We start from the raw sequence: 25,305 nt of genomic DNA on the forward strand, positions 1-25,305 counted from the left end.
ACTTAACCATTTAACTTTAGCAGGAGATAAGGAGCAACCCCCAATTGTAATACATTGGGAGGCAGTTCGACAGAGAGTAGCAGAAGACAGCAGGGCAATCAGGGATGCAGCAGAAAATAATTGGCTCAACAAAATCCTGCAAGAATTAGGTGGATTGTCTCTAAAAGGATAGTTAGCCGCATTGTTAGAGGGAATAGTTTATGTAGTTGTGATTATAGTTGTCATAGGGATCTTCGTGGGTTGTGTTACGACAATCGTTGAGAAGAGTATATGGAAGTAGTGAGATAATAAATCTAACTACTTCCAAAGGGGGAAATTGATACCGGATGGTTTAGCAATGGTTTAGCAAGAGTAGGCCTCAGATCAGGCTCTAAAAGGCCTGCTCTGTGTTACCTTTATACAGAATCAGCTTTCCTGTCAGTAATTTTCCTTTCAGCTAGAATAATAGAGAATAACAGTATGTTCTGAAGCAAACTGCATGTTTTGTAGATAGAGTTTACTTATGGGAATGTTTATAATAGGCATTATCCTACTTGTGTTACCCTGTTTGTTTGCATGTTTGCAGAAAACTGTGCAACGAATGGTCAATACAGCCTTTTTGACACAACAACAGAGAGCAGGATTTATGGGTAACCAAGGCTGGGATTCTCTGACCGGGCTTTGCGAGACACAGGGAACCGGGTTTGAGTAAGAAACAAAGACAAAAAGGACAAGACAGGACATAGCTCGTTCAAAAACAAAAAGGGGGATTTGTGGGGTTCCCACGGGACAACAGTCAAGTACTGAACAAGCTATGTCCAGGCATGTCCAGGGGGTGGTAATGGGGTGGTGATGAACTAGCCAATCATAATACAGAACAAGGGCCTTGGCTATGAGACCAACAAGATATGGGAGAAGTTGAAAAATAAGAAAGAATGCTGCACCTGCAAGATATAACTTTTTAGCATAAGCCAATCAGAACTAATATAGAGGCTTGTGAACAAAGCATACTAACCAATCATAATAGAAATGACATGTACACACAGCGTGTACAAAAACAGAATAGTATAAATGTACCCTCAGATATGCGAATAAACGAGATCTGCTTAACGATCATATTGGTCTGCGTGCATTTACTCCGTGCCCTCTCAACAATGGATAGATGCTGTTTTATTTTGCTTAGAGATGTCTACCAAACGGGAGAAAATATTTTTTAAAGTCTCCTAGTAATATTGCTGTCAAGCTTTGCTACACACAAAGCTGCCTTGAACATCACTAACACACTTGGAACCATTACTAGCAGTGACCCCCTTTAATTTATAAAATGTTCTCAAAGATCCTATAAATAGCCGCATGCCTAATTTTAAACATAAGTAGTCTCCTGTACTCAGTGTTAAGCTTGTGTGTGGCTGTTATCAGAGTTGGAGCCAGAAAGGTTAATTCTTTCTTCGCAGACGCAGTGCCTGGTCTCGGATGCAGCTGAGACTTTCGGAAAGCTCAGCCTTTGAGGTGGTTGCATCTGCAGGCTCTGCTGACTGCCATTGCCAGTGCCTAGCTCAGCAGCCCTTACCAGTGCTGCGCTCCAAGCCAGGCGGGTCAGGGAGAGGCAATTATTAAAGCCTTGCTTCCTTGAAATGCTTTCGATAGCGAGATCTGATTATGATGTGATCTACTTAACCAGAGATGAGCCTCGGCTAGGGCTCTTGCTCTCTGTGCTGCAGCCAGGACTTGGCTATGGAAAGATGCTGGCATCTCGCAGGGGCACAAATGTTTTGGGGGCCCGAACACCAGAGGTATGACATCCATGCAGAGTGTTTAGCTGTTTGACTCTTGTTTGGAAAAATAGATTTGGGAGTAGTGTGGTACGGAGACAGTATTCGGAGTGTACTTTAGTCTTGTAGATGGGAATGTTTTGTTTATCAGGAAAACTCTGTTGCAGCTTCAGACATCATGTCCCACGGTCATTTTGCTTCCCTAGGGAGAGGGTCACTGACATCTGCATCTGTAGACGTGATATAAATAACTCTGTGAAACAAAGCGGCTTTGCTGCTTTCCCTCCCTCCACTTGCAAACCTGCACATGGTTCTGATCTGGTTATAGCCGTGGTGACTGGGGTCTGCTTATTAGGGGTGTTATGCTGGGTATGGAGTTGGTAAAGCTGGGTCCCTGGGATACCCTTTTGAAGAGCTAAGCTTTGCGTTTGAGCACTTTGAAATTGTGCTGAGGAATATTCTGGTCTGGGCTGAACCAGATGCACAGAGAAATGGGGGCTGGTGTCAGAGCTGCTGAGGATGGGAAAGTATTGGGTTAAATTTGAACACATCTGATCCTAATGCTGGTTGCTAAGAGTTGCTGGATGGTAAGGATGGTTGCTGGATGTCTCATCCTCTTTAAGGCTGTGAAGACAGGCTCTGACAAGGCCTTTTCCCAGTCCCGGGTATTCAGTGGTGCAAGATGTGCCCATCACCATCAGATCTGCAAAGGATTTAAGAGAGATTGTGCACTCGAAGGTTTATCTGCCGGAGTGGTGATGAAGGTAGCTGCAGCTGCATCTCCCCCTCGTGGAAAAGATAGCAAAAATGGGATTTGTGGTATGTCGGCAGCCACTGACCAGGGGTGTTTGTGCATGGGACAGCACCCACAAATTCTCAGGTGAGAGATATTGCCCTGACAAGCTGCTTAAAGGAGGTTGGAAAGCTATTTCCATCCCCTCAGATAAAGTCACCATCCATTATTGTGGCTGTGCAGCATGAGACCTGGATATGGCTTTGGACATTTGCCATTTAAGTGACAGACTGAAAAAAATCCTAACTTTAGAGTGATTTTTTCTTCAGATGATAAGACATTCTTAGTATATCTACCTACTACTGACCTTAGCAAAATGAGAGCAGTTTTCCTTGTATATGACAGAGCTTGGGAAATAAAAGCTGTGATCCATAGAAGGTCAGTAATCAGATAGATGGCTTAGCACTTGAGAAGCACTTGGGAGCCACATGTGATTATTGGATTATTTTAAGGCTATTACTGCCTTCCTATGCTTCTGTGCCACATGAAAACCTGCATACATGTGTATACGTGTATATATATGCATATACCCTGTTAGCCTATACACATTTATACATATGTCATAGAATCATAGAATGGTTTAGGTTGGAAGGGACCTTAAAAATCATCTAGTTCCAACCCCCCTGCCACGGGCAGGGACACATGTACATCATCTCAGAAACCAAAATAGAAGCAGCTTTCCTTCCAGCAAGTAGTGCTTTTGTATGGTTTAAAGCAAAAGAAATCTCCAACTACAGTTGTGCGCTCCTAATCACTGTGCTCCTGAAGGAGCCACGTGAGCTGCCTCCTTCATGTATTGATGACTGTGAGAAAGCAAACAGGTTGTCACAACAAACGTTCCTGGCCGAGTCCTAAAATGGCTTCTGTAGCATGAGGGTTTTGTGTCCAATTTTTTTTTTTTCTCCTTGAAAGTGCCAGTTCTGAAGAAATGTTGAAAATCTGGAACAAATCCAGTTCTCGTCCTCAGGGATGTGTGAAAATTCATGCAACTTCTAAAAATCACACAGGACAGACAAAGGAAGGATGCTTGTGATCCATTGTTATTTCGAAAACAGTCTTTGACTTATAATTTCCACCATGTTTTCACTCTTCCCTTTTCCTTTCCAGGGAGTGAAGCCGATTTTAGCTCTTCAAGCAGCACGGGCAGTATTTCAGCGCCTGAAGTCCATATGTCTGCTGCTGGAAGCAAAAGAACTTCTTTTTCTCGCAAGTAAGCAAAGCAACTTTTCCTGAGCAGTGCAAGTGTTGCTAGTGCAAAGATAGACTACTGTGTAAGGCCTTGCAGCTAGTACATACAGTACCAGTATTGTGAGTTTTAGAACAGTTTGTGTAACACTGTGCTCTCGGGCAGCGTTTACACAGATGAGAACTGTGATATGAGAAAGAAAAAAAATGATGCTGTATTTGGAGCACAAAAGTCGTTAATATGCCAGATCAGCTCAATGGTATTTTTTTGTTGTTTATTCATAACAAATATGGGAGATGCAGCCAGGTAAGGCAGAAAAGGCATCAGCTGGAGTGGAGGAGGAAACAACTGGGTGTATGTTAGTTAAAAGCAGTACTTCTAACCCGTTAACCATAACCTTTTGGTCTTAACAGCTTTGTTTTCTCTCTGTAACAGATCATCAGCTCGGCACGTACCTTTCCAGATCATGACCTTTTTTTTTCTGTAGGAAGAAGTAGACAATATTGCCTTTGACACTTTTTTCTTAAAACACCCTTGCCCAACCTTTATATGACTAAAACTATATGGAAATAAAAAAAATTATCATAGTCATCTATCTAAGTGAACCTTTCATAAAAGATTTCTGTAAGTTTTCTCCCTGTCATGTGTGAAGTGCAAATCCAGACAGCTTGCGAATACGGGGGCGTTGGAATGGAGCCACACACGTCATGCTCTGCCCACGCAATCCCTGCTGGTTACGTTGTTTGGAGTAGGAGGAAAGAGTTCAAATTGACAGGACTGGTTTCCTCCTTTTGTGGAAGAGATGGCAGGCAGGCTGGGACTGGCAGCAGGATACCCGTATGCTGGAGTCACACAGGCGTCTCCAAGGTCACAGTGTGCCCCAGTGTACAGCGATCAGCAGAATGATGATGCTTGATGAGCAGTTTCCTATCTGTATCGTGAGACTGCTAGAAAAATAGGCATTACTTAAATGCTCTCTAGGAAGGTACTGGCAATGGGAAAAAACAGTACTAAGTATAATATTAAGCCCTAAAATCACCTTACTTTCAGTAACATGTATCATTTCATATATTATTGTGTATTTAAATATAACTTTAAATTAGAGCATACTGACCTACTTAATTAGACAGAAGTCCTGTGTAATAGTGCACCTTCAAATCCATTGCTGTGTTACGCACAGTCTGTGCACGTTCTGCCTCACACCGGAGTTGATGCTGTACTGTAGAGAGTGGAAGGAGGTGTCTCCTTTGCAATATGTTCTTTTTTAACTGTTTGACTTAACTCGCTATGAAACATTTTAGTGTTGTCACAGACCGCAGTCCTGCACTTCATTGTAAAATAATTATAAAATCACCCAAACCGCAGCAGTGTGATGAAGGTTTGCAGCAGCCACTCAACCATCTGTTCCTTATAAACTGTTCCATTTTCAGAGAAGGGAGGAAACCAAGTCAGAAAATTTCAAGAAGAGATTTTGCTTCATAATTCTGTGGTATTTAAATTTTTATGTTCAAGTCTTCTCTTTTGCTGCCTGGATTTGCCTTTTTCCATATTTTTTGAAACCTGCCCTTTCATTACACTTCAAAAGAACAACTTCCATGGGAGGATGAAGGTAGCAGCGTAGTAGTGCAGGAAGGCAAACCAAGTGAGCGAGCGAGTAACGCCCCTCGAGAAGCTGTCCTCAGAGCGCCCCAGCCCTTTGGCAGCTGTTGGGCAGTGCAGATACGAATTGCTTTCAAGCACACACAGTTGACAGTCAGATTATTGACTAAAGAGTGGGAAAAGAAAGGTAGATATGTATGAGGGAAACTGTAAGGAAGAAGGAAAAGGCTGTGCTTCCCTTTGTCTGTTTTAATACCGTTTCAGCCTGCCCGCGGTGGGGTTCAGACTGTATCTAAGCAAATGAATAGCTGGCAGTGACAGCTGAAGCACCCAGTATGCCAAAGGCAGAAAAGAACAGTGGCTCAGACAAAATCTGTTTTCACTGCACGCCGTGATCCCTCGGGCTGCTTGCTGAGGTGCATGAAATCAGTCTTACAGCTAACCTCCAGGGTTGGGCATCTCTCTGCAGGCCTGGCCAGGAAAAGCTGTAGTGTGGTTCTTCTGGCACTAGTCCAGATTGCGGTCCTCTCATTACTCAATGGAGGCAGAGGTCCAGGGAACGTGGATGAGCTGATGGAATCAGAGGTTCAGGGAACGTGGATGATCTGATGGAGTCACTGGGAACTGTGCTACCCACAGAGAAATGTGAAAATGGCTGAGGTTTCCCTAGATCACATAGTTCGGACTGAGAGCCCCGCAGTCAGTGAAAGAACACGCGGTGCCTGATGACTTCAGGACCTTCTTTCTTCCCTGACACTCACAGTTATCTATCATCTGGTTTAGTGTTTAGACAACTTTGTGTATAAAACAAGACACAAAGTGGGTTGCATGATGAGGATAATCCAATATGCTTTAACCGTGTTGCTTCCCCTCCAGTCGTGGCCCTTACGGTCGGAATAATGGATGCGTATCCTACAAGTCCGGAGCCAGCCCACCTGCTGCCCGTGAAAAGGACCCTTTCTCAACACCGAGCAAAACCCAGCTGAGTCCTGCTAACGTCTGTCAGAGTTACAGGGCTTCTTCAGCCAGCAGCAGCAACTCAGGCTCATACAAGGGAAGCGACAGCAGCCCGGTGATGAGGCAAGTCTTTTTTTCGGCATCCTGGTGTTCATCGCATGGAGTTACCTTCTCTGTGCTATAACGTGGGATCAGCTGCCTGGGCTGCCGAGCAGGTCACCTTGCTCCTCGGCATAGGTGTGACTCCTCATGTTGGTGGCTTGCCTGTCAACAGGGTGCTCCATGCCATGTAAAAGCTTTATTGTTTCAGCACTGTAAAAGTCAAGGTTACATTTAGTCAAAGGCCTTTGTAGTTGGTTTTCACTCCAAGGCAGGCTCCTTCATGTGGTTTCATGCCATCAGTTCTCATCTGGATTTACTGCTTCTTTTGTATAAGGGTCGTTTAGCATTGGAGAGGGTTGGGTGGGGTAGTATAGAGAACATTCTTATACACTCAGGTGAAAATTCACCCTGCCCAGCCTGAGGCACCTCCCTGTGCAGTTTCCTGTACAGAAAAGAAGAGATCTGCCAGAGCATGTGACACATATTGCAGAGAAGAAATTGCCGCCACGCTGCTGCTCTTTCCCTCTCTCTCTGTGTGTCAGGCAACCCAGCAGCCAAGCGTGTCAGACGCACACCCAAAGCTAGATAGGCTGAATTGAGGTTTCAGGGTTCTCAGCGTCGTAACTCGCGTGTGGAGCTGAACTCAGTCCGTACGCTACCTCACCTGGCCGTGTCTGCAGCTGGGTGCCCTCGACGGTGGCCCGGCTGCCTGCTCTTGGGCACACCACCCATTTTGGGTGAGGGGGTGGCTAGGCATTATAAAGTTAAATGTCTCTTTTGATGTAATGGCACTGAAACCAAGTACTATAGCCACAAATCGTCCTTTTCCTCAAGTACTTTGATTTGCCAGAGGGAGTCACTTGTGCGGACGCTGAGGAGCCCCAAATGAGTCAAGTGTAGACTCAGCTTTTTACCAGTCAATAGGATGTTTTTGCCAGGACTGAAGAACTGTTGGAGTGATGTCATGTGATGGTTTGGTTTTTTTCTTCTCAGGCGGTCAGGGAGATACAATTCCTGTAGTGACAATCACAGCGTTAAGCCACAAAATCCGGAGCAGTATTTGACTCCTCTGCAGCAGAAAGAAGTTACAGTACGGCATTTGAAAACAAAGCTGAAGGAATCTGAGAGTAAACTTAAAGAAAGGTATATTTCACTTCAGCAATCACAGTTAGAAAGATTTTTTCAGGAGCATTTAGGGGTGGGAGTCTTGAACGTTTTTACTCATTTCTTGACCATATAAATCGTTCATTAAGAAATTTGAAATATGATCAGTCTGATTAGGTTGTTTTCAGGTATTTCAGCTTTCACAGCACGCTCAGTGAATACCTACCATGCAGGTTAGGTATGAGTATGGCTGTCTTTCTTCCCTTTTTTGAACTTTCCCAGTAGAATATTTTTAAAGGATAATTTTTTACCAGTCTCATTTAGCATTGAGACCTTGCCAGCATGTATTACCTCAGTCTCCTGTTCTACCTCACTCAGTGAAACATGACTCCAAATGTCCCGTCTCCCCTAATGAAAGAAAAGCTCTTACACAAACCAGTGTGCCCGCTTGTGTTTTTGTCGCTAAGATATTGAATTTTTCACAATAGCCCTTTGTATGGGTGCTGAGCAAAGAAGTGACCATGTGTATTACACAGCAACAGATGTCGTCTCTTTTACTAAAGCAGCCGGGATAGCCCGACCTCTGCACCAGCGAGGGCTGGACCGCACGTAGGGGCCCCCTCTCCCCACTTGTTTGCAAGTCAAGGCAGCAGCCTCTGGCTCCACGCTGGGCAAAGCGAGCCAGGTGCCTGCAGCCCCAAGCCATCCTTCTGTGTGAGGCCAGTGTTGGCTCTGGCTGTAGGTGACGAGCTGCTGGCAGCGTGGGGGATGCACCCAGGCAGCTGTTTCTCATTTCCTCCAGGGCGAGGCAGCAGATGAGATGTTAAGCGCTGTGCTGGTTGGACCTAACCTAGAGGTCAGCACTTGCGCCTCAAAATGTCCGGGATCATGGCGTAGCCCACGAGGCTGCTGGCTGTGTGGCGAGGTCGGTGACTCCAGTTAACAATCAGCTGGCGTGCCTGGGCAGCCAGCTTACATCTCTGCCAGCTCTCTCTGAGGCGGCAGCAAATGGTGCCTGGAGGAAATTGCTTCTTTCTCGGAGCATCTCTGCAGCACAGCCATCCCAATGCGGTGGAGTCTCACGTTTATTCTTTAACTGACCAGTTAGCAGAAGTGTTCCAACTTCTTTATTTTACTACAGGGAAACAGAAATAGAAGAGCTCAAAGCTCAGCTGAGACGTATGAGGGAAGACTGGATTGAAGAAGAATGTAATCGTGTGGAGGCAGAGCTGGCCTTAAAGGAAGCAAGAAGCGAAATTAAACAACTCAAGCAGGTTATTGAAACCATGAAAAACAGCTTGGCTCAGAAAGACAAAAAAATACAGAAATACTTCGTAGACATAAACGTTCAAAACAAGAAACTGGAATCTTTGCTGCAGAGCATGGAGATGGCTCAGAACAGCTCGGTGAGGGGTGAACAGTGCCTGGAGTGCACGTATGGCTCAGGGGGAAAGCCACTGGCGGTGCATGCCCCGATGCCAGACAGCCTTATCACAGAAGACCAAGCTCTGGAGGAGATGGCAGGTAGTGGGCTGCTTCTTAATGAGGACACAGATAACAGGACTGGTTCACATGAGAGTTTGACCACCACAACCTCTGAGTTGAGTGGTCCAGCTCCCCCTCCTGTGAGTAAAGAGATGCTTGAAAATGTTCTGGATGAAGAACTAACTTCTTCCCAGGAGGAGGAGGAAAGCAGCAACATGATGGTGGAACAGGCCATCCAGACTGACGTGGTGCCATCTAGCCTAGATGTGGAACAGCTCATTCAAAACATCTTCAGAGCTCAAGATGCCTCTCCTCTAAGCCCACCTTCTTCACTGAAGGAAATGAGTGAATTTTCTGTTGGGAGCTTCAGTGATTCTGGCATCATGGTGGATTTAACTCCAAGTGATCCAAACTCTGCCATCCTTTTGTCTCCTATGGAGTCTCCATGCAGGAAGGTGGAGCACAGGGTTAATGAAAACCGTTTCATGGAAGAACTTGATTTTATAGAATCTCATGATGATGACGACACCTTTCGGCATGTCAATACTTTCTCTCAGACAGGACTAAAGAGGAGATTCTGGAGCAGCAGTCTCCTCACAGATGTTCTGGCTGTAGCAGCCCCTGTTGTACCAACTATCATGTGGGCTTTCAGTACCCAGAGAGGAGGAACAGATCCCATCTACAATATCGGAGCGTTGCTTCGTGGTTGCTGTCTGGTGGCCCTGCACTCCTTACGCCGTACAACCTTCAATATCAAAACCTAAAGTCCACTCTGTCCCTGGGCTCTCTCTGCTGGCTGAGGCAGAGAGAAAGAGGGATGAGATAGATCATAAAAAGTTATTGTATATTCTGTCAGAGTCCATCATTTTGCTTTTGACTACGTGATTTGCACTATAAATTGGTTCGAAAACATGTTCCTTGTTTCAAAATAAAATAGCTGAACCCTGTATTTCCACAAGATGTTTTTAACTGGTGTTTTTAACAGTACTGCTGCCTGCAGAGATAGTCCTCCTGCTCCCAGGCACTGTGTCCCTCCCCTGTGCTGGTGTCTTTCTGGTGCCAGCGCATCTGCACAATGAGCATGACCAGGAAAATCCAGGAGAATTACAGCTAGCACTCTGTCGTGTTTGTGTGCTGAGTTAGCGTTAAGCTCTGTTGCTTTCCCTGTCTGGTTCACTTAGGAAATGTACAAGCACTTTGCACTGGCCCAGGGGCAGCGCGAGATGTGCATGGGAACAAATGGCCAGAGAAAGCTGGGGTATTTCTGTAGGCAGCACTAAACCTCAAACATTTGTTAAACTATAGTGTTAAGTAAGTGACATGGAGACTCGTTCCCACATGTACACCAGAAAGCATGCTAGCGCTTTCCATTTGCCGTCCAAAGTGTCGATTCAATTCAGAGGTAAAACCCATATTCCCCAGGCAGCTTCCAGCACATCGTTCGTGCCTGTCTCGAGTAGTGCTATTCTCGATCATCCAATTGCTTGAGCATTTCTCCGGTCTTGTGCATATACGGGGACTGTAACGAAAAATGTACATTGTTGGGAGTCTTGAAACGTGTTACAATGATAAGTATAGGCATGGATACACTTTGAATATTAATGTTGTTTTACAGTTTTAATGTATTGAAATCTGAGAGTCATTCGAGCCCTTTGAAATAGTATGTATAAATGTATTGTGTTTTAACTTATTGTTTATTTAATTGCTTTATTGTAAATTACCTTTATAACCACAAGTTCAGTAAAGCATGTTAGAAATGTTAAACATGTGCGAGTGTTTTATTGCAGCAAAGCTGTAAAAAATAACCCCATCTCAGCTGAGCTACCAGGTACAGGCAGAGCAGGAGGAGGCACTGTATCAGGGCATACGGAACCATCAGGACCCAGAAAACAGAGTTAGTCTGAGAAAACCTAATTAGAGCTCCAAACACAAGCTCTCAGCCAGAGAAAAAGGCTCCAGTCGCTCTGCGGACATGCACACCACCCGCTCTGCCGCACCCATGCTGCATTAACAGATGCAAGTGACCTAATCTTGAACCCAATGCAATCGTCTGGAAGCTTGTCACTTCTCATTTCTGCACTCCCAGAAGACACTCACTCTTCCTGGCATTTAACAGAAGTCCAGAGGGCCTTGTTTAACGCAGGCAAGAGTCGTGCAGTCTGGGTGTGCACACTGACATGCCACTGTGACCGTCAAACCACAAATTCTCCATGTCCAAAACTTGCGATCTGTGCATAGATCACAGGAGGGCAGCACAACCCAACAGATGACACAGCGGGGTTTGCCTCGCTCCACCAACCTTTCAACACCACCTCTGGCCATTTAAACCTCTCCAGCAAAGCAAGAATAGTATTTTCCTGTGCAACCCAAAGCAGAAGACATCTAGTGAAGCCTGACAGTGCCATGCATTGCTCTGCAGCTTTTGGGAAGAAGGGAGTTATTAGTAAGCCACAAGGAAGGAGGAATAATTGGCCAGCATGTGGGAGCGTTTGCAACACTCACAAAGGTGATGCACACTGATGCTTACAAAGGAGACTTGGAGACCTATGACATCCCTGTAATGCCTGGCTTCCAAATTACTTGTGTTTGCAACAAAGATTCAGGAAGGTTCATTGAGCATTATATTAAGGAAGAGAAACCTGACAGACAATTTGACGTAACAGAGTCCCCAGGAGTTCACAAAGGTGGCCACGAGAGCACCTTGTTTCTCTGCCGGTAACCTCCTCTTCCATGCTCTCCTGCTGCCTCGGGTTCCTGCAGGCCAGCTGGCTTGCCTTATGACACTACTGCAATACGTATTGCCCAAAGGTCACTTTCAAAAGCTTTCGAACACGGATTCAGTGAGAATAAAGAATTGCTTATTGAAAGAGAATAAAGAATTCCAACTGACAAGGCAGTAGGGAGTTAACTTTCAATGTATTTAAATTACTTGTGCACATCCACTTAAGTGTAAAATATACAGAATTAAAAACTATCATCACCTGAAGCAACCTTCTGTGGTAGATTGCAACTGTGGACAAACCGGGCACACAAAACTTAGAAATATTTGAGGTACAAAGACTACATATTATCTTTGTATTGGATAGGAGAGGGAGTGCACTTATTAAACGCCTTCATAGTCTCCCTTAAGTGATTATTAATGGCTATATTTTTTGGAGATCATGTCCTGCTAGTCTATATTCCACCAGGAGGCCAGATAGTTGACAGTGCTGTCAGTCTAACATATGCAGAGGAATAATATTTACCACTTGACAGCAGCAGATTTTTCTTCTATTCCCACACCTCTGAACTGACGCAGAAGGGAAGAAGCTCTATGTACACCAGCCAGCATGCAGAGACAGCAGAGTTCCAAAAAGCCACAAGAGGTGTTAAGCAATGCTGCTATATATTTGCAATTCTGAAGCGAGGAAAGTCACAGCAGTTCATGTTTCTTCTCCCCGCTATAAACTACACGACACAGAACTCCTCTGCACAGAGAAGTGGTTTCCATGCCCTGCACTGGCTGAGTCATTTTATTGGACTTCAGCTGTGCCCAAAAGAGAAGAGACCTTCACATCTGTCCTGGTTTGGCCTAAACCGGGCCAATTTTCCTTTCAGTGATTTTTACTTTCAGCTAAGTCTCTTCTAAGTAACTGCACTTTCTGAAACTAACTGCGTGTTTTGCAGACAGTGTCTGCTTCTAGGGTTGATAACGCTCGAAGTTTGTAGTTATCGCTGAGGCACCGGTAGGAATGTTATGCAGAAAGGCTGTTGCTGTACTTATTCTTAGAGAAACCAAGGTCACTGCTAAATTCCTCACTGCTTACGAGCGAAGAGCCGAAGGGGGGTCGCACCTGCAGGGAGGAACGGACAGGGCAGGTGACCCAAAATTGACCAGCGAAGGTATTCCATCCCATACACGTCAGTCTCAGTATAAAGCGGGGGGATCACGAGGGTCTCGGCCTGCTTCTGCTGCCTGGGCCTGCTTGAGCCTTCAGTCTGCTTGAGCCTTCGGTCCGTTCTTCTCCCTTCTCACCCTTCTGCTATGGCCGGTGTCCAAAGAGGACTCTGCGTTCCTGCTGCCCCCGATCCCGATCCCTGCATCCCTGAATCCGGTTCGCGTCCGTCGCTGGGCCCAGCCTGGGCCTTCCCGGGGCCTGCCCTGCAGGGCTGCTGGTGACGTGGACAACATCGGGGGAGCTCGATCTTCGTTTTGTATGTATTTGCATATATTTGGTTATTCCAATATTATTATTATACTCTTTTTCATTATTATAGTTTATTAAAACTGGTTTAACTTTCCAACCCGTAAGTCTCTCTCCCTTTTCCCTTTCCCTTTCCCTTCTGGAGGTGGGGGGAGGGTTAACAGAGAGCGTCTGCCACCGGTTTAATAACCAGCCCAGCTTTAAACCATGACAACGTCACCTCAGAGAGAGGAACTGAAGTCACCAAAAAATATAAACAAGTAGCTTTCCACAAAGCGATTACCCTTCCACTGCTCTTTTACTTGGTCATTATTCAAAACATTGCTTCCAAACTTCCTGCATGTCTTCAACATAAAGTAACTACCTTTCAGTCCCAGGAGGGTTTCATTTGTCAATAAAGGAAGAGCCTATGACAAACTGCAGCCATATCTGACTTACTTTTTCTGGGTTCCAAAGCAAGGAGTTCAGCAGAGTTTGGATGGAATGATGTAAGATGCTTAAGCCAGGAAAGTATCCATTCCTCAACTCAACCTTGCTTGGCATTCCTAACACAAATTATGTCCAGAAAAACCCTAAACCTCTCTCATTGGTCAGCAGAACACTAATTATAAGCAGAACACTGTTTGCAGGCATTCTTATTCCAGCATGTTTTTATTTACTGTATACATACTGAATAACTGTAGTAAGAATGATCTCATACCATTGGTCTTTTACTTCAACACAATCAAAAATGCACCAGCGTTTAGCTTAGCTATTCCCACTGCGAAAAAGACTTCATTGGTATTAGAAAGTCTAAAGGTGCAGATCAGTATCTACAATTCACAGAAGAAACCAAGGTCCAACTAACTTCAATTAACTGAAAATCCAGTTTATCATCCACTACACTGATTCATCACTGACTGCAAAATTTCAGTGCATCCCAGTCCAGAACCCGCTGGGGAGTGGGGAAAAAACAGACTAGAGGAACTTCTCAGGCACTAGAAGTCTACTCCTGAGCACTGTCTTTCAGCATGCTTTGATTCCAGGAAGCATCTGGCTTCCTATAAATGCTTGTTTCAACTGTTACACATATGCATTAAGTCACCAGAGAGGAGGCCACAGGATAGAGTCTTCCTTGCTATTCAGCAGGCCACAGCCCAGTTTTGCATGATTGATCAGCACTCTATTACTATACAAAAATGATTCCAGTCTAAGACACTTCTGAATACTGACTGAGCACCAACACATAGCCAGACACAGCTAGCTAAGGGACTAAGGGACGTCCTTACTTTTTCTGAACACTCATTTCATTCTCAATAAGCACTGCTGGAGTAAAGCCAGCGTGAACCCTCTGGAGGGTTCGGTGGACTTTGCTCCCCATTTAGCAGTCTGAAACCTTCAGATCATGTTGTAGACCAAGGTGCAGTCTTCTAGCATTAAGAAGAGACTCCAGATCACACAGCTGGGATACAGCTTACATGATGATCAGTTGTACTGAGGTGGCCATTCACAGCTGGCCAAGCAGTATGTAGTACAGTTACAGTTCTGATCATGTTCCTTCTATTTACATGAAATATTTGGACACATACACAACCCTTCCAAAACAAGTAAAGTTTGACACTCTTTAGGGGGGGCAGGGAGGAGTTCTATGAAAATTAACCACTTGAGCTAAAGCCTTTCAATAGTAAAGATGCCCGGCTGAAATACTTAGAAGAGCTTCAACCAAATAAGATGACACTTTGAACAACGGACTTTGGGGGAAAACCCCACTGCTATCTCCATGTTAAGAAATCTCTCTTACTAAGTATTCCAGAATGTGAACTGCCTCACAATTGGCAGACAATATACCGTTAACCATCGTGGTAATACCCACGACACGAGTTTTACACTCCAGAAATAAGCTGGCATATGCGCACACCAGATTATTAGTAGTAGCTAATTTGTGTAAGACAAGTCGCTGCTTCAGAAACTTTGAGTACTTCTTTTCATTGTACTAAAAACACGTGTAAGGGAATGCGGTAAGGGTTAGGGAAAGTGCAATACGGCCTCTGCGTTGCGACCTGACCCTCGTGATCCCTCAGCTTTAAACTGAGAATGATGTGCTGTGGGGATCTGTTCCGTGTCCCCCTTTTTTTTTTTCGTTTCAGCATTGTCTCAGAAATCGTCCTATGCCATGTGCTCAGACGCCATCTTGTGGAGGACCGGACTGCCTGACCTTGGCAACGTTTTATGACGCAATAAGGTAGGCACCGACCTGACCTTGGTGACGTTTTATGACGCAATATGGTAGGTGCCGACTAGAGGTCTCCGCCCTCCACCCGCCTCCGGATGTGTCTCTCCGGCGACACCCTGACAATGGGCCAATCCTACGGCACAGGAACCGGACATGTCCCGCCCTCGGACCTGTGATTGGTGCGAACTGTTGACTGGCGGCTCCATGTCACATGACTCTGCCGAAAAAACTCTATAAAAGAGGCTGGAATGCCTGACCACGTGGGCCCCCACCGCCATCTTCCGAGAAGGAACAAAGGATTCCGCGGGACGCCGCTGGATCTCAGGGTGGTGACTATCCTTTCCCTCTCAACTGTTCTCTTTTCCTCTCTTTCCTTTACTTCTCTCTCTCTCTCTCTCTCTTCCTTGCTCACTGAGTTGCCTCATTGTTGGACTTAATAAAGTCAGAGTTAAGTTTATTGATACCATTCCTCGGTTGTGCTTTGTCCGAACTCAGGGAACACGAATCTATTTTATTTCGGGTCAGGATTTTGGGGGGTGCTTTACCTGCAGGCAGGTTAAGCATACCGGCTGATTTATAATTTGGCGGGCCCCACGTGGGCTGTCTGCATTGAACCAGGCACACCACACGTGGGCTGCACTGGAGTTACTAATTAGGCGGGCCCACATGGGCTGTCTGCATTTTATTTCTAGATTTACTCCTTTTTTACTAATTAGGAGGGCTGTCGCGGGCTGTCTGCATTTTATTTCTAGATTTACTTTTAAGACAGACCTTAATCCAGAACCCGACACATGCATGGGAGGGAATGCTTCACTGGTCAATTTTGGGTCACCTGTCCTGTCTGCTCCTCCCCGCAGGTGCGATATCTTTACCCCCTTTCACTTGTGCAACATGAGAGATTTAGCAGTGACCTTGGTTTCTCTAGGAATAGGTATAAGCAAGAGACTTTCTGCATACCAGTCCTGCCGTTACGATAGTAACAGCTGTACACATCAAGCGTTATCAATTCTAGAAGTGGACACTGTCTGAAAAACATGTAGTCAACTTCAGAAAGTGCAGTTACTTACTTAGAAGAAACGTAACTGAAAGGAAAAACTGGTTCTGTCCTAGTCCAGACCAGGACAGGGGGTCCCTCATTTGCAGAGCCCAGCCCCGCCCCTCTCCGGATTGTTTGGGTCACAATGGCAGTTTTGGAACGGTCCCTCTCAGTTGGGTCAACGGACCTAGCACAGCTAGTAGGACCTGTTGGAGCTCCTCTGTCTGCATAAATCCCTTGGCATTTGAGACCCGGAAGAGGTGAGATTTGAATCTACGCGTCACCTTAGATGGCCTTCAGGAGCTGTGGGCTGTGGATGGGGACTGGCTGTCCTTTTCTGGAACGGTGACTGGTCCCGTTGCTCACAGGAGGTGGAACAGCTTTAACCGGGGAATCTGCCATTTCCCTTCTTCTGGGGGTTACGGGAGCTGTTTGGGAGGTGAGGGAGCTGTGAATTCACGGTCTTGAGCCAAGCTGGATAGAGCAGAGGCAGCCTGTAATTTATCTGGCCTCAGTTCTGTATCTGTAATGTAGCTGTAATCGTCTCTGCCTGCACAAAAGACTCTGTCAAGAAACTACGTGAAACAAAGGAGAGAGTTTTACAAAACCGGAAAGCTTCTTTATCTGACAGGTCTCTGTCTTCTGTGCACTTAAAGAAAAACGCAAAAGCTGTTCCATCAGCTACACCTGTTTCATCTCAATATCTGGGAACATGAAAGGTGTTGCAGGATAAACGCGTGCAGAAGAACAGTACAGAATTTGACAAAGCAGATAGTTTACGAGCAGCTGTTTTCCAGGTAGATCTTAAAAACAAACAAATAAAAAATGAACAAACCAACCAACCAACCAACCAAAAAATGCATATAAAGGTCCTGTTATAGGAGTCAACACCTCTTATTTTCTTGAAATGGATATTTCTGAGTATATTCCTTGCGTATGCTTACAGGTGTAACAATCCTTTTAATTCATCAAATGATGAACTAACAAGCTAGATGAGAGGGACATACCATGATTCGTAATTTATTGTGTCAGACTATTTTGAGACACATATATACTTTCCTTTATTTCTACTTCTTCCTTAACATAAGTAAGTGTGTAGTTTAAAGTTTCTTTTCCTGATGTGTTCTATGCGGTTGGCATTCAGGAAAAGTGAAAACAAGTCTAGTATTCTAGACTGGCTGTCCCAGTCTATAGGAAGGCAAGCCGTCAGGGAAAAAGACCGGCCTGGTTAAACAGGGAACTTAGACTAGAACTTAAGGAAAAAAAGAGCCTACTTGCACTGGAAGAAGGGTCGGGTAACTTGGGAGGTCTATAGGGACATGGCCAGGTCGTGTAGGGAGAAGATTAGAAGGGCCAAAGCTCAATTAGAGCTTGATTTGGCTGCTACAGTCAAAGACAACAAAAAAAGCTTTTACAAATACATCAACAGCAAAAGGAGGGTCAAGGAGAGCCTCCACCACTTGCTGAATGAGGAGGGTAGTGTAGTGTCAGGGGATGAGGAAAAGGCAGAGGTGCTCAATACCTTCTTTGCCTCGGTCTTTAATGTCAAGACCCGGTGTTCCTCAGGAAGACTGCGGCCCCCAGAGCCTGAAAGGTTAGGGACGGGGGGCGTGTGAACCTCCGTAATCCAGGAGGAGACGGTTAGTGACCTGCTCCTATGTGCCAATTGGACACCCACAAGGCTATGGGCCCGGATGGGATTCACCCTAGAGTAATGAAGGAACTGGCAAATGAACTTGCCAAACCACTCTCTATTATCTACCGGCAGTCCTGGTTAACTGGAGAAGTTCCAGCGACTGGCAATTAAGTCAAAGTCAACGCCCATCTACAAGAAGGGTCGGAAGGGACGATCCAGGGAACTATAGGCCTGTCAGCCTGACCTCGGTTGCCAGGCAAGGTGATGGAACAGATCATCCTGAGTGCCATTACACGGCACATGCAGGACAATCGGGGCATCGGGGCCCAGCCAGACATGGATTCATGAAAGGCAGGTCCTGCTCGACCAACCTTGTCTCTTCTATGACCAAGTGACCCGCTTAGTAGATGAGGGCAGGGCTGTGGATGTAGTCTATCTAGACTTCAGTAGGCATTCGACACTGTCTCCCACAGCATCCTCCTGGACAAACTCTCTACCTGGGCTTAGATGGGTGGGAGTCTTCAATGGATTAAAACTGGCTGGATGGCAGAGCCCAGAGAGTGGTGGTGATGGGCAAAGTCCAGCTGGCGGCCCGGTCACTAGCTGTGTTCCCCAGGGCTCAGTTCTGGGCCGGTGCTCTTCAATATCTTTATAGATGATCCTAGACGTAGGGATTGAGTGCACCCTCAGCAAATTTGCTGATGACACCAAGCTGGGTGGGAGTGTCAATCTGCTGAGGGGTAGGAAGGCCCTTCAGAGGGATTTGGACAGGTTTAGATAGATGGGCCGAGACCAACGGCATGAGGTCAACAGAACAAGTGCCGGGTCTTATACTTGGGCCACAACAACCCCATGCAGCTCTGCAGGCTGGGGGAAGAGTGGTTAGAAAGCGGCCCGGTGGAAAGAGACCTGGGGGTGCTGATCGACAGCCGGCTAAACATGAGCCAGCAGTGTGCCCAGGTGGCCAAGAAGGCCAATGGCATCCTGGCCTCTATTAGGAATAGTGTAGCCAGCCGGTCTAGGGAAGTGATCGTCCCTCTGCACTCAGCACTGGTGAGGCCGCATCTTGAGTACTGTGTCCAGTTCTGGGCCCCGCACTTCAAGAAAGATGTTGAGGTGTTGGAGCGAGTCCAGAGGAGAGCGACCAAGCTGGTGAAGGGTCTGGAGGGTCTGTCCTACGAGGAACGGCTGAGGGAGCTGGGGTTGTTTAGCCTGGAGAAGAGGAGGCTCCGAGGTGACCTTATTGCAGTCTACAACTACCTGAAGGGAGGTTGTAGTGAAGTGGGAGTCGGCCTCTTCTCCTGGGCAAGTAGCGATAGGACAAGAGGGCACAGCCTCAAGCTTCGCCAGGGGAGGTTCAGGTTGGACATCAGGAAGAATTTCTTTACAGAAGGGGTTATTAGACATTGGAATGGTCTGCCCAGGGAGGTGGTGGAGTCACCATCTCTGGATGTGTTTAAGAAAAGACTGGACATGGCACTTAGTGCCATGGTCTAGTTGACAGGGTGTTGTAGGGGCAGCGGTTGGACTCGATGATCCCTGAGGTCTCTTCCAACCTGGTTGATTCTGTGATTCTCACCAGAAGGATAGTGTGTGTGGATTCTGTGTAGAATTTCATAACAATTAGTTTGTGGGTTCCAACAGATTTTTGCTAATAATTTAGCCTGGAGAAGAGAAGACTGGGAGGGGATCTTATCAAAGCTTGCAAATACCTAAGGGGCGGGTGTCAAGAGGATGGAGCCAGTCTCTTCTCAGTGGTGCCCAGCGGCGGGACAAGCGGCAATAGGCACAAACTGAACCGTGGGAAGTTCCATCTAAATATGAGGAAAAACATCTTTACTTGAGGGTGACAGAGCACTGGAACAGGCTGCCCAGGGATGTTGTGGAGTCTCCTTCTCTGGAGATATTCAAAACCTTCCTGGATGCGACTCTGTGCAACGTGCTCTAGGGGAACCTGCTTTGGCAGGGGGTTGGACTAGATGATCTCCAGAGGTCCCTTCCAGCCCTAACCGTTCTGTGATTCTGTGATCTGTGTGAGAAGAACTTTCATTAACAGATGCTGTTCAGAATCACAGAATCGTATTCATTTTCATATTCATATTTTTTTCACAAGCGCACTAAGGTCCTCCTTTGTTTTAAAGGAGATATAATAAATAAAATCAGTGAGTCTAGTGTGCGGTCTTTCTGACCAAATATCTAAGCATTTACTACAGGATAAGATAAATAGTACCTTGAACTCACTGTCTACATTAGAGACAATCCATGTTTAGTCAGATGAATCCCACCCCTGTCTCCTGTGTTCCTCAGCAGGTCTCTGCCAACTCTGCTCTTAGCCCTTTTTGAAGCCAAGTACGGTGCCTGGCGTAAGGCGGGCACTGGGGCATAGAGGTCAGAGTTGAGGCAGGGATGGAAGATGGCAGTAGCTGTGATCTTCAGTCAAAAAAATCCTTTTTTGTATATTCCAGCAGGTTTTTTTTCTGTCCTCTGCTAATCCAGGGTGGAATATGAGCCAAAAAAGAGAAACCAATGCTATGCACCACTGCACACTCTTAAGTATTTTTTTAAAATGTGTGTGAGGTCAAACTAGAGCATGCTTTGCAATTTGTGTATTTACTGCAGCAAATTTTCTGCTCCTTCTGGCTGTTTTCTGTGGTTCCAGCCGGCTTCACCTCCACAGAAGGAAATACTGTGCATACGAAAGAGGACATTATGAATCTTCCCTTAGGAGATTTTTTTTTTGTGCTCTGCTTTTAAATTACAGTCTGTATTATTTATGCCAATGTTTAAAAGAGCTTTCTGATTCCCCGGTTAAAGTATTCTGAACCTACTCAGCTACATTTTACTACGCACAACTCCCACCAACCATCAGTTTTATTTCACGTCATTTTCATGAAATAACACGCATCACAGCCAGAATCCTGTGTTGCTGTTACATGGTTTTCTTTTCAGTTTTCCAGCTGTACTCCTCCTGCTCATGATAAACAGTGTTGCCAGTACTCATTTTTATCTTAGCCTACACAAACAGCATTCCCTTAATCTGCCTTCAGAAACAGTGCCCTGTAATCTTGTTATCATTATTGTTGACCTTTTTTGGACTTCCTCCAGGTTATTAATGCCTTTTGAATGAGAATCCTGGGATTTAAAACTGTTTTCTGAGCAATGTTTACTCAAGAATTGATAGATTATTTCCTTTGCTATTTCCTTTACATCCCCTATTTCCTTTTTTGTCTGACATCTTACTGCGTTCAAAGCGGAGCTATGCAAATAGCTGATTTGGGGGTTTGCTGTCAAATCGAAATATTAAAGAAAACCTTTGTTTCAGACTGAACAAAGGCAGTATTCAATCTAAAATATTTAGAATGTTTGGGGAGATTTGTTGATGTTTTTACCCCCTTTTTAAAAGAAGAAGTAAATTTGTCAGTTGTCAAAATCAAAGCATCATTTCAAACAGAAAGTAGAAAATTCTGGTTTTCCCTTTTCTGGCCATGTTTGACTTCAAATCATAAACAGTTTCAGCGTTCTCTGAACTTTGTTTTTCGGTGACCGTATTACTACCTGAAAGTTTTTGTTTCCCTCAAGAGGGATTACTTTAACTACTTTCTGAGCAGTATTGAGTGGATATGTCTGTCTATTCCTGTCTGTTTGTATATCTGTATTTATACGTAGGCATGGAAAGCTAAGGGGATGTCTGTATTTCAGTCGTGCAAATCTCACTTATTTGATTTCACTGTGGTGAAAAGACATTGGGAAAGCTGGTGGTTACTGGGCTCAGAAGTGGAAGCTCGATCTTAAACAGCTAAGCAGGTCTTTGCAGATAGCGGTGGCATTTTGAACACTTGGGCTGTTTAAGCAGTGATATTTTACTTGCTTTTATGTAGCTGGATATCTAAACCCTGGTGAAGCTGTGTTTTAGACGCCTTCACTCTGTTTTGGTTCTCACTTGAAGTTACGATTCGTAGCTCAGGAAGAGCCTAGGAGAAAGGAGAGATGCACGTCCAGTCCCTGTTCCAATAAAGAAACCACAAGCAAACTCATAAAATAAAGCCCAGCAGCCAGAAGAGCAACTAGATGGAGGTTGCCCAACTTTGACCAACACTTTAGATTGCAGAGCTTTGTTTTCTCAGGTCTGTTGGGTGCAAGGGGTTGGGTAGAGTCTCCCCAGAGAGGTGGGAGCTGTGGGAAACTCAGACCTGTTTGGATCTCACCCGTGTAGCACAGGGTACTGACAGGCATCCAAATGGGGTGGATTTACAGAGGAGGTGGAGAGAAGCATGATAAGCTGAGAGGACAGCAACCCTGTCTCCTATCCGGTTCTTACTGCAGATGCGATGTGTATCCCAGGTGGTGTGACGGGCAGATGCTGTGCAGCCTCTGCCCAGTGCAAAACTAATCTGGCCCTGCGAATCCCAGTAAAGCAGACAGCAGAAGAGGGCTTTCCATGGGCCACTTTTCTGTGGACCCTGATGTATTTGATGTAGCGTGAACCACCCACCCCAGTCTTTAGACAGGAGCCGAGCACTGAGCCGTTCAGTGCTTTTAACACCAACCTGCTTCTAGCCTGCCCAGAAACAAGAGTTTCACACAGCTGAGAAGCTTTTCTTACTGAGACCGACGGGAGGCATTTCCCAAGTAGGTGGCTTCAACTCTTGTTGAAGTGCCAGTTCTGAAGAATGTTGAAAATCTGGAACAAATCCAGCGCTTGTCCTCAGGGATGTTTTGAAAATTCATGCAACTTCTAAAAATCACACAGGACAGACCAAGGAAGGATGCTTGTGCTTCATTGTGATTTTGAAAACACTCTTTGAGTTTATCATTTCCACCATGTTTTCACTCTTCCCTTTTCCTTTCCAGGGAGTGAAGCCGATTTTAGCCCTTCAAGCAGCACGGGCGGTATTTCAGCGCCTGCAGTCCGTATGTCTGCTGCTGGAAGCAGCAAAATACCTTCTTTTTCTTGCAAGTAAGCAAAGCAACTTTTCCTGAGCAGTGCGAGTGTTGCTAGTGCAAAGAGGTGTCTCCTTTGCGATATGTTCTTTTTTAACTGTTTGACTTAACTCGCTATGAAACATTTCAGTGTTGACACAGACCACAGTCCTGCACTTCATTGTAAAATAATTATAAAATCTCCCAAGTCGGACAATTTCAAGAAGAGATTTTGCTTCATAATTCTGTGGTATTTAAACTTTTGTGTTCAAGCCTTCTCTTTTGCTGCCTGGATTTGCCTTTTTCCATATTTTTTGAAACCTGCCCTTTCATTACACTTCAAAAGAACAACTTCCATGGGAGGATGAAGGTAGCAGCGTAGTAGTGCAGGAAGGCAAACCAAGTGAGCGAGCGAGTAACGCCCCTCGAGAAGCTGTCCTCAGAGCGCCCCAGCCCTTTGGCAGCTGTTGGGCAGTGCAGATACGAATTGCTTTCAAGCACACACAGTTGACAGTCAGATTATTGACTAAAGAGTGGGAAAAGAAAGGTAGATATGTATGAGGGAAACTGTAAGGAAGAAGGAAAAGGCTGTGCTTCCCTTTGTCTGTTTTAATACCGTTTCAGCCTGCCCGCGGTGGGGTTCAGACTGTATCTAAGCAAATGAATAGCTGGCAGTGACAGCTGAAGCACCCAGTATGCCAAAGGCAGAAAAGAAACAGTGGCTCAGGCAAAATCTGTTTTCACTGCACGCCGTGATCCCTCGGGCTGCTTGCTGAGGTGCATGAAATCAGTCTTACAGCTAACCTCCAGGGTTGGGCATCTCTCTGCAGGCCTGGCCAGGAAAAGCTGTAGTGTGGTTCTTCTGGCACTAGTCCAGATTGCGGTCCTCTCATTACTCAATGGAGGCAGAGGTCCAGGGAACGTGGATGAGCTGATGGAGTCACTGGGAACTGTGCTACCCACAGAGAAATGTGAAAATGGCTGAGGTTTCCCTAGATCACATAGTTCGGACTGAGAGCCCCGCAGTCAGTGAAAGAACATGCGGTGCTGATGACTTCAGGACCTTCTTTCTTCCCGGACACTCACAGTTATCTATCATCTGGTTTAGTGTTTAGACAACTTTGTGTGTGAAACAAGACACAAAGTGGGTTGCATGATGAGGATAATCCAATATGCTTTAACCGTGTTGCTTCCCCTCCAGTCGTGGCCCTTACGGTCGGAATAATGGATGCGTATCCTACAAGTCCGGAGCCAGCCCACCTGCTGCCTGTGAAAAGGACCCTTTCTCAACACCGAGCAAAAATCAGCTGAGTCCTGCTAACGTCCGTCAGAGTTACAGGGCTTCTTCAGCCAGCAGCAGCAGCTCAGACTCATACAAGGAAAGCGACAGCAGCCCGGGGATGAGGCAAGTCTTTTTTTCGGCATCCTGGTGTTCATCGCATGGAGTTACCTTCTCTGCGCTATAACGTGGGATCAGCTGCCTGGGCTGCCGAGCAGGTCACCTTGCTCCTCGGCATAGGTGTGACTCCTCATGTTGGTGGCTTGCCTGTCAACAGGGTGCTCCATGCCATGTAAAAGCTTTATTGTTTCAGCACTGTAAAAGTCAAGGTTACATTTAGTCCAAGGCCTTTGTAGTTGGTTTTCACTCCAAGGCAGGCTCCTTCACGTGGTTTCATGCCATCAGTTCTCATGTGGATTTACTGCTTCTTTTGTATAAGGGTCGTTTAGCTGTGGAGAGGGTTGTATGGGGTAGTACTTTTCCTCAAGTACTTTGATTTGCCAGAGGGAGTCACTTGTGCGGACGCTGAGGAGCCCCAAATGAGTCAAGTGTAGACTCAGCTTTTTACCAGTCAATAGGATGTTTTTGCCAGGACTGAAGAACTGTTGGAGTGATGTTGCGTGATGGTTTGTTTTTTTTCTTCTCAGGCAGTCAGGGAGATACAATTCCTGTAGTGACAATCACAGCGTTAAGCCACAAAATCCGGAGCAGTATTCGACTCCTCTGCGGCGGGAAAGAGTTACAGTACAGCATTTGGAAACAAAGCTGAAGGAATCTGAGAGCAAACTTAAAGAAAGGTATATTTCACTTCAGCAATCACAGTTAGAAAGATTTTTTCAGGAGCATTTAGGGGTGGGAGTCTGTCAGGTTCCAGATTTAAGTTTGTCGGCGATTGTCCGGCCCATGGCCATTAACAGCAACCCCGAACTAAATCAAATGCAGTCGGTCCAAGTGGGACCCGCCTGATCAATGCAGTCGGCCCCACGTGGGATCCGCCTTATTAGTAAATCTAAAACTTAGATGCAGTCGGTCCCTGCCAGGACCCACCTGTAAATAACTTC

General features: G+C 45.7%; 2 protein-coding genes across 3 annotated transcripts in view; both read left to right on the plus strand.

Annotated features, from left to right (window-relative positions):
• LOC137661219 (syntabulin-like) overlaps positions 1-10,052 on the plus strand; it is a 54,698-nt gene extending 44,646 nt beyond the window's left edge. For both annotated transcript variants that reach the window (XM_068396647.1, XM_068396648.1), the window contains 4 exons: positions 3,652-3,754; positions 6,206-6,409; positions 7,382-7,531; positions 8,634-10,052. In XM_068396647.1, the coding sequence (XP_068252748.1) occupies positions 3,652-3,754; positions 6,206-6,409; positions 7,382-7,531; positions 8,634-9,741 (1,565 nt within the window). In that variant the 3' untranslated portion in view covers positions 9,742-10,052. The remainder of the gene's footprint in view (positions 1-3,651; positions 3,755-6,205; positions 6,410-7,381; positions 7,532-8,633) is intronic.
• Positions 10,053-11,486: 1,434 nt separating this feature from the next.
• Positions 11,487-25,305, plus strand: part of LOC137661602 (serine-rich adhesin for platelets-like) — a 50,731-nt gene continuing 36,912 nt past the window's right edge. The window contains 6 exon segments of the mRNA XM_068397208.1: positions 11,487-11,633; positions 15,288-15,382; positions 15,431-15,552; positions 22,897-23,002; positions 24,167-24,374; positions 24,896-25,041. Coding sequence (XP_068253309.1) covers positions 11,487-11,633; positions 15,288-15,382; positions 15,431-15,552; positions 22,897-23,002; positions 24,167-24,374; positions 24,896-25,041 — 824 coding nt within the window.

This window comes from Nyctibius grandis, chromosome 3 (genome assembly GCF_013368605.1).
Source record: "Nyctibius grandis isolate bNycGra1 chromosome 3, bNycGra1.pri, whole genome shotgun sequence".
NCBI lineage: Eukaryota > Metazoa > Chordata > Aves > Nyctibiiformes > Nyctibiidae > Nyctibius > Nyctibius grandis.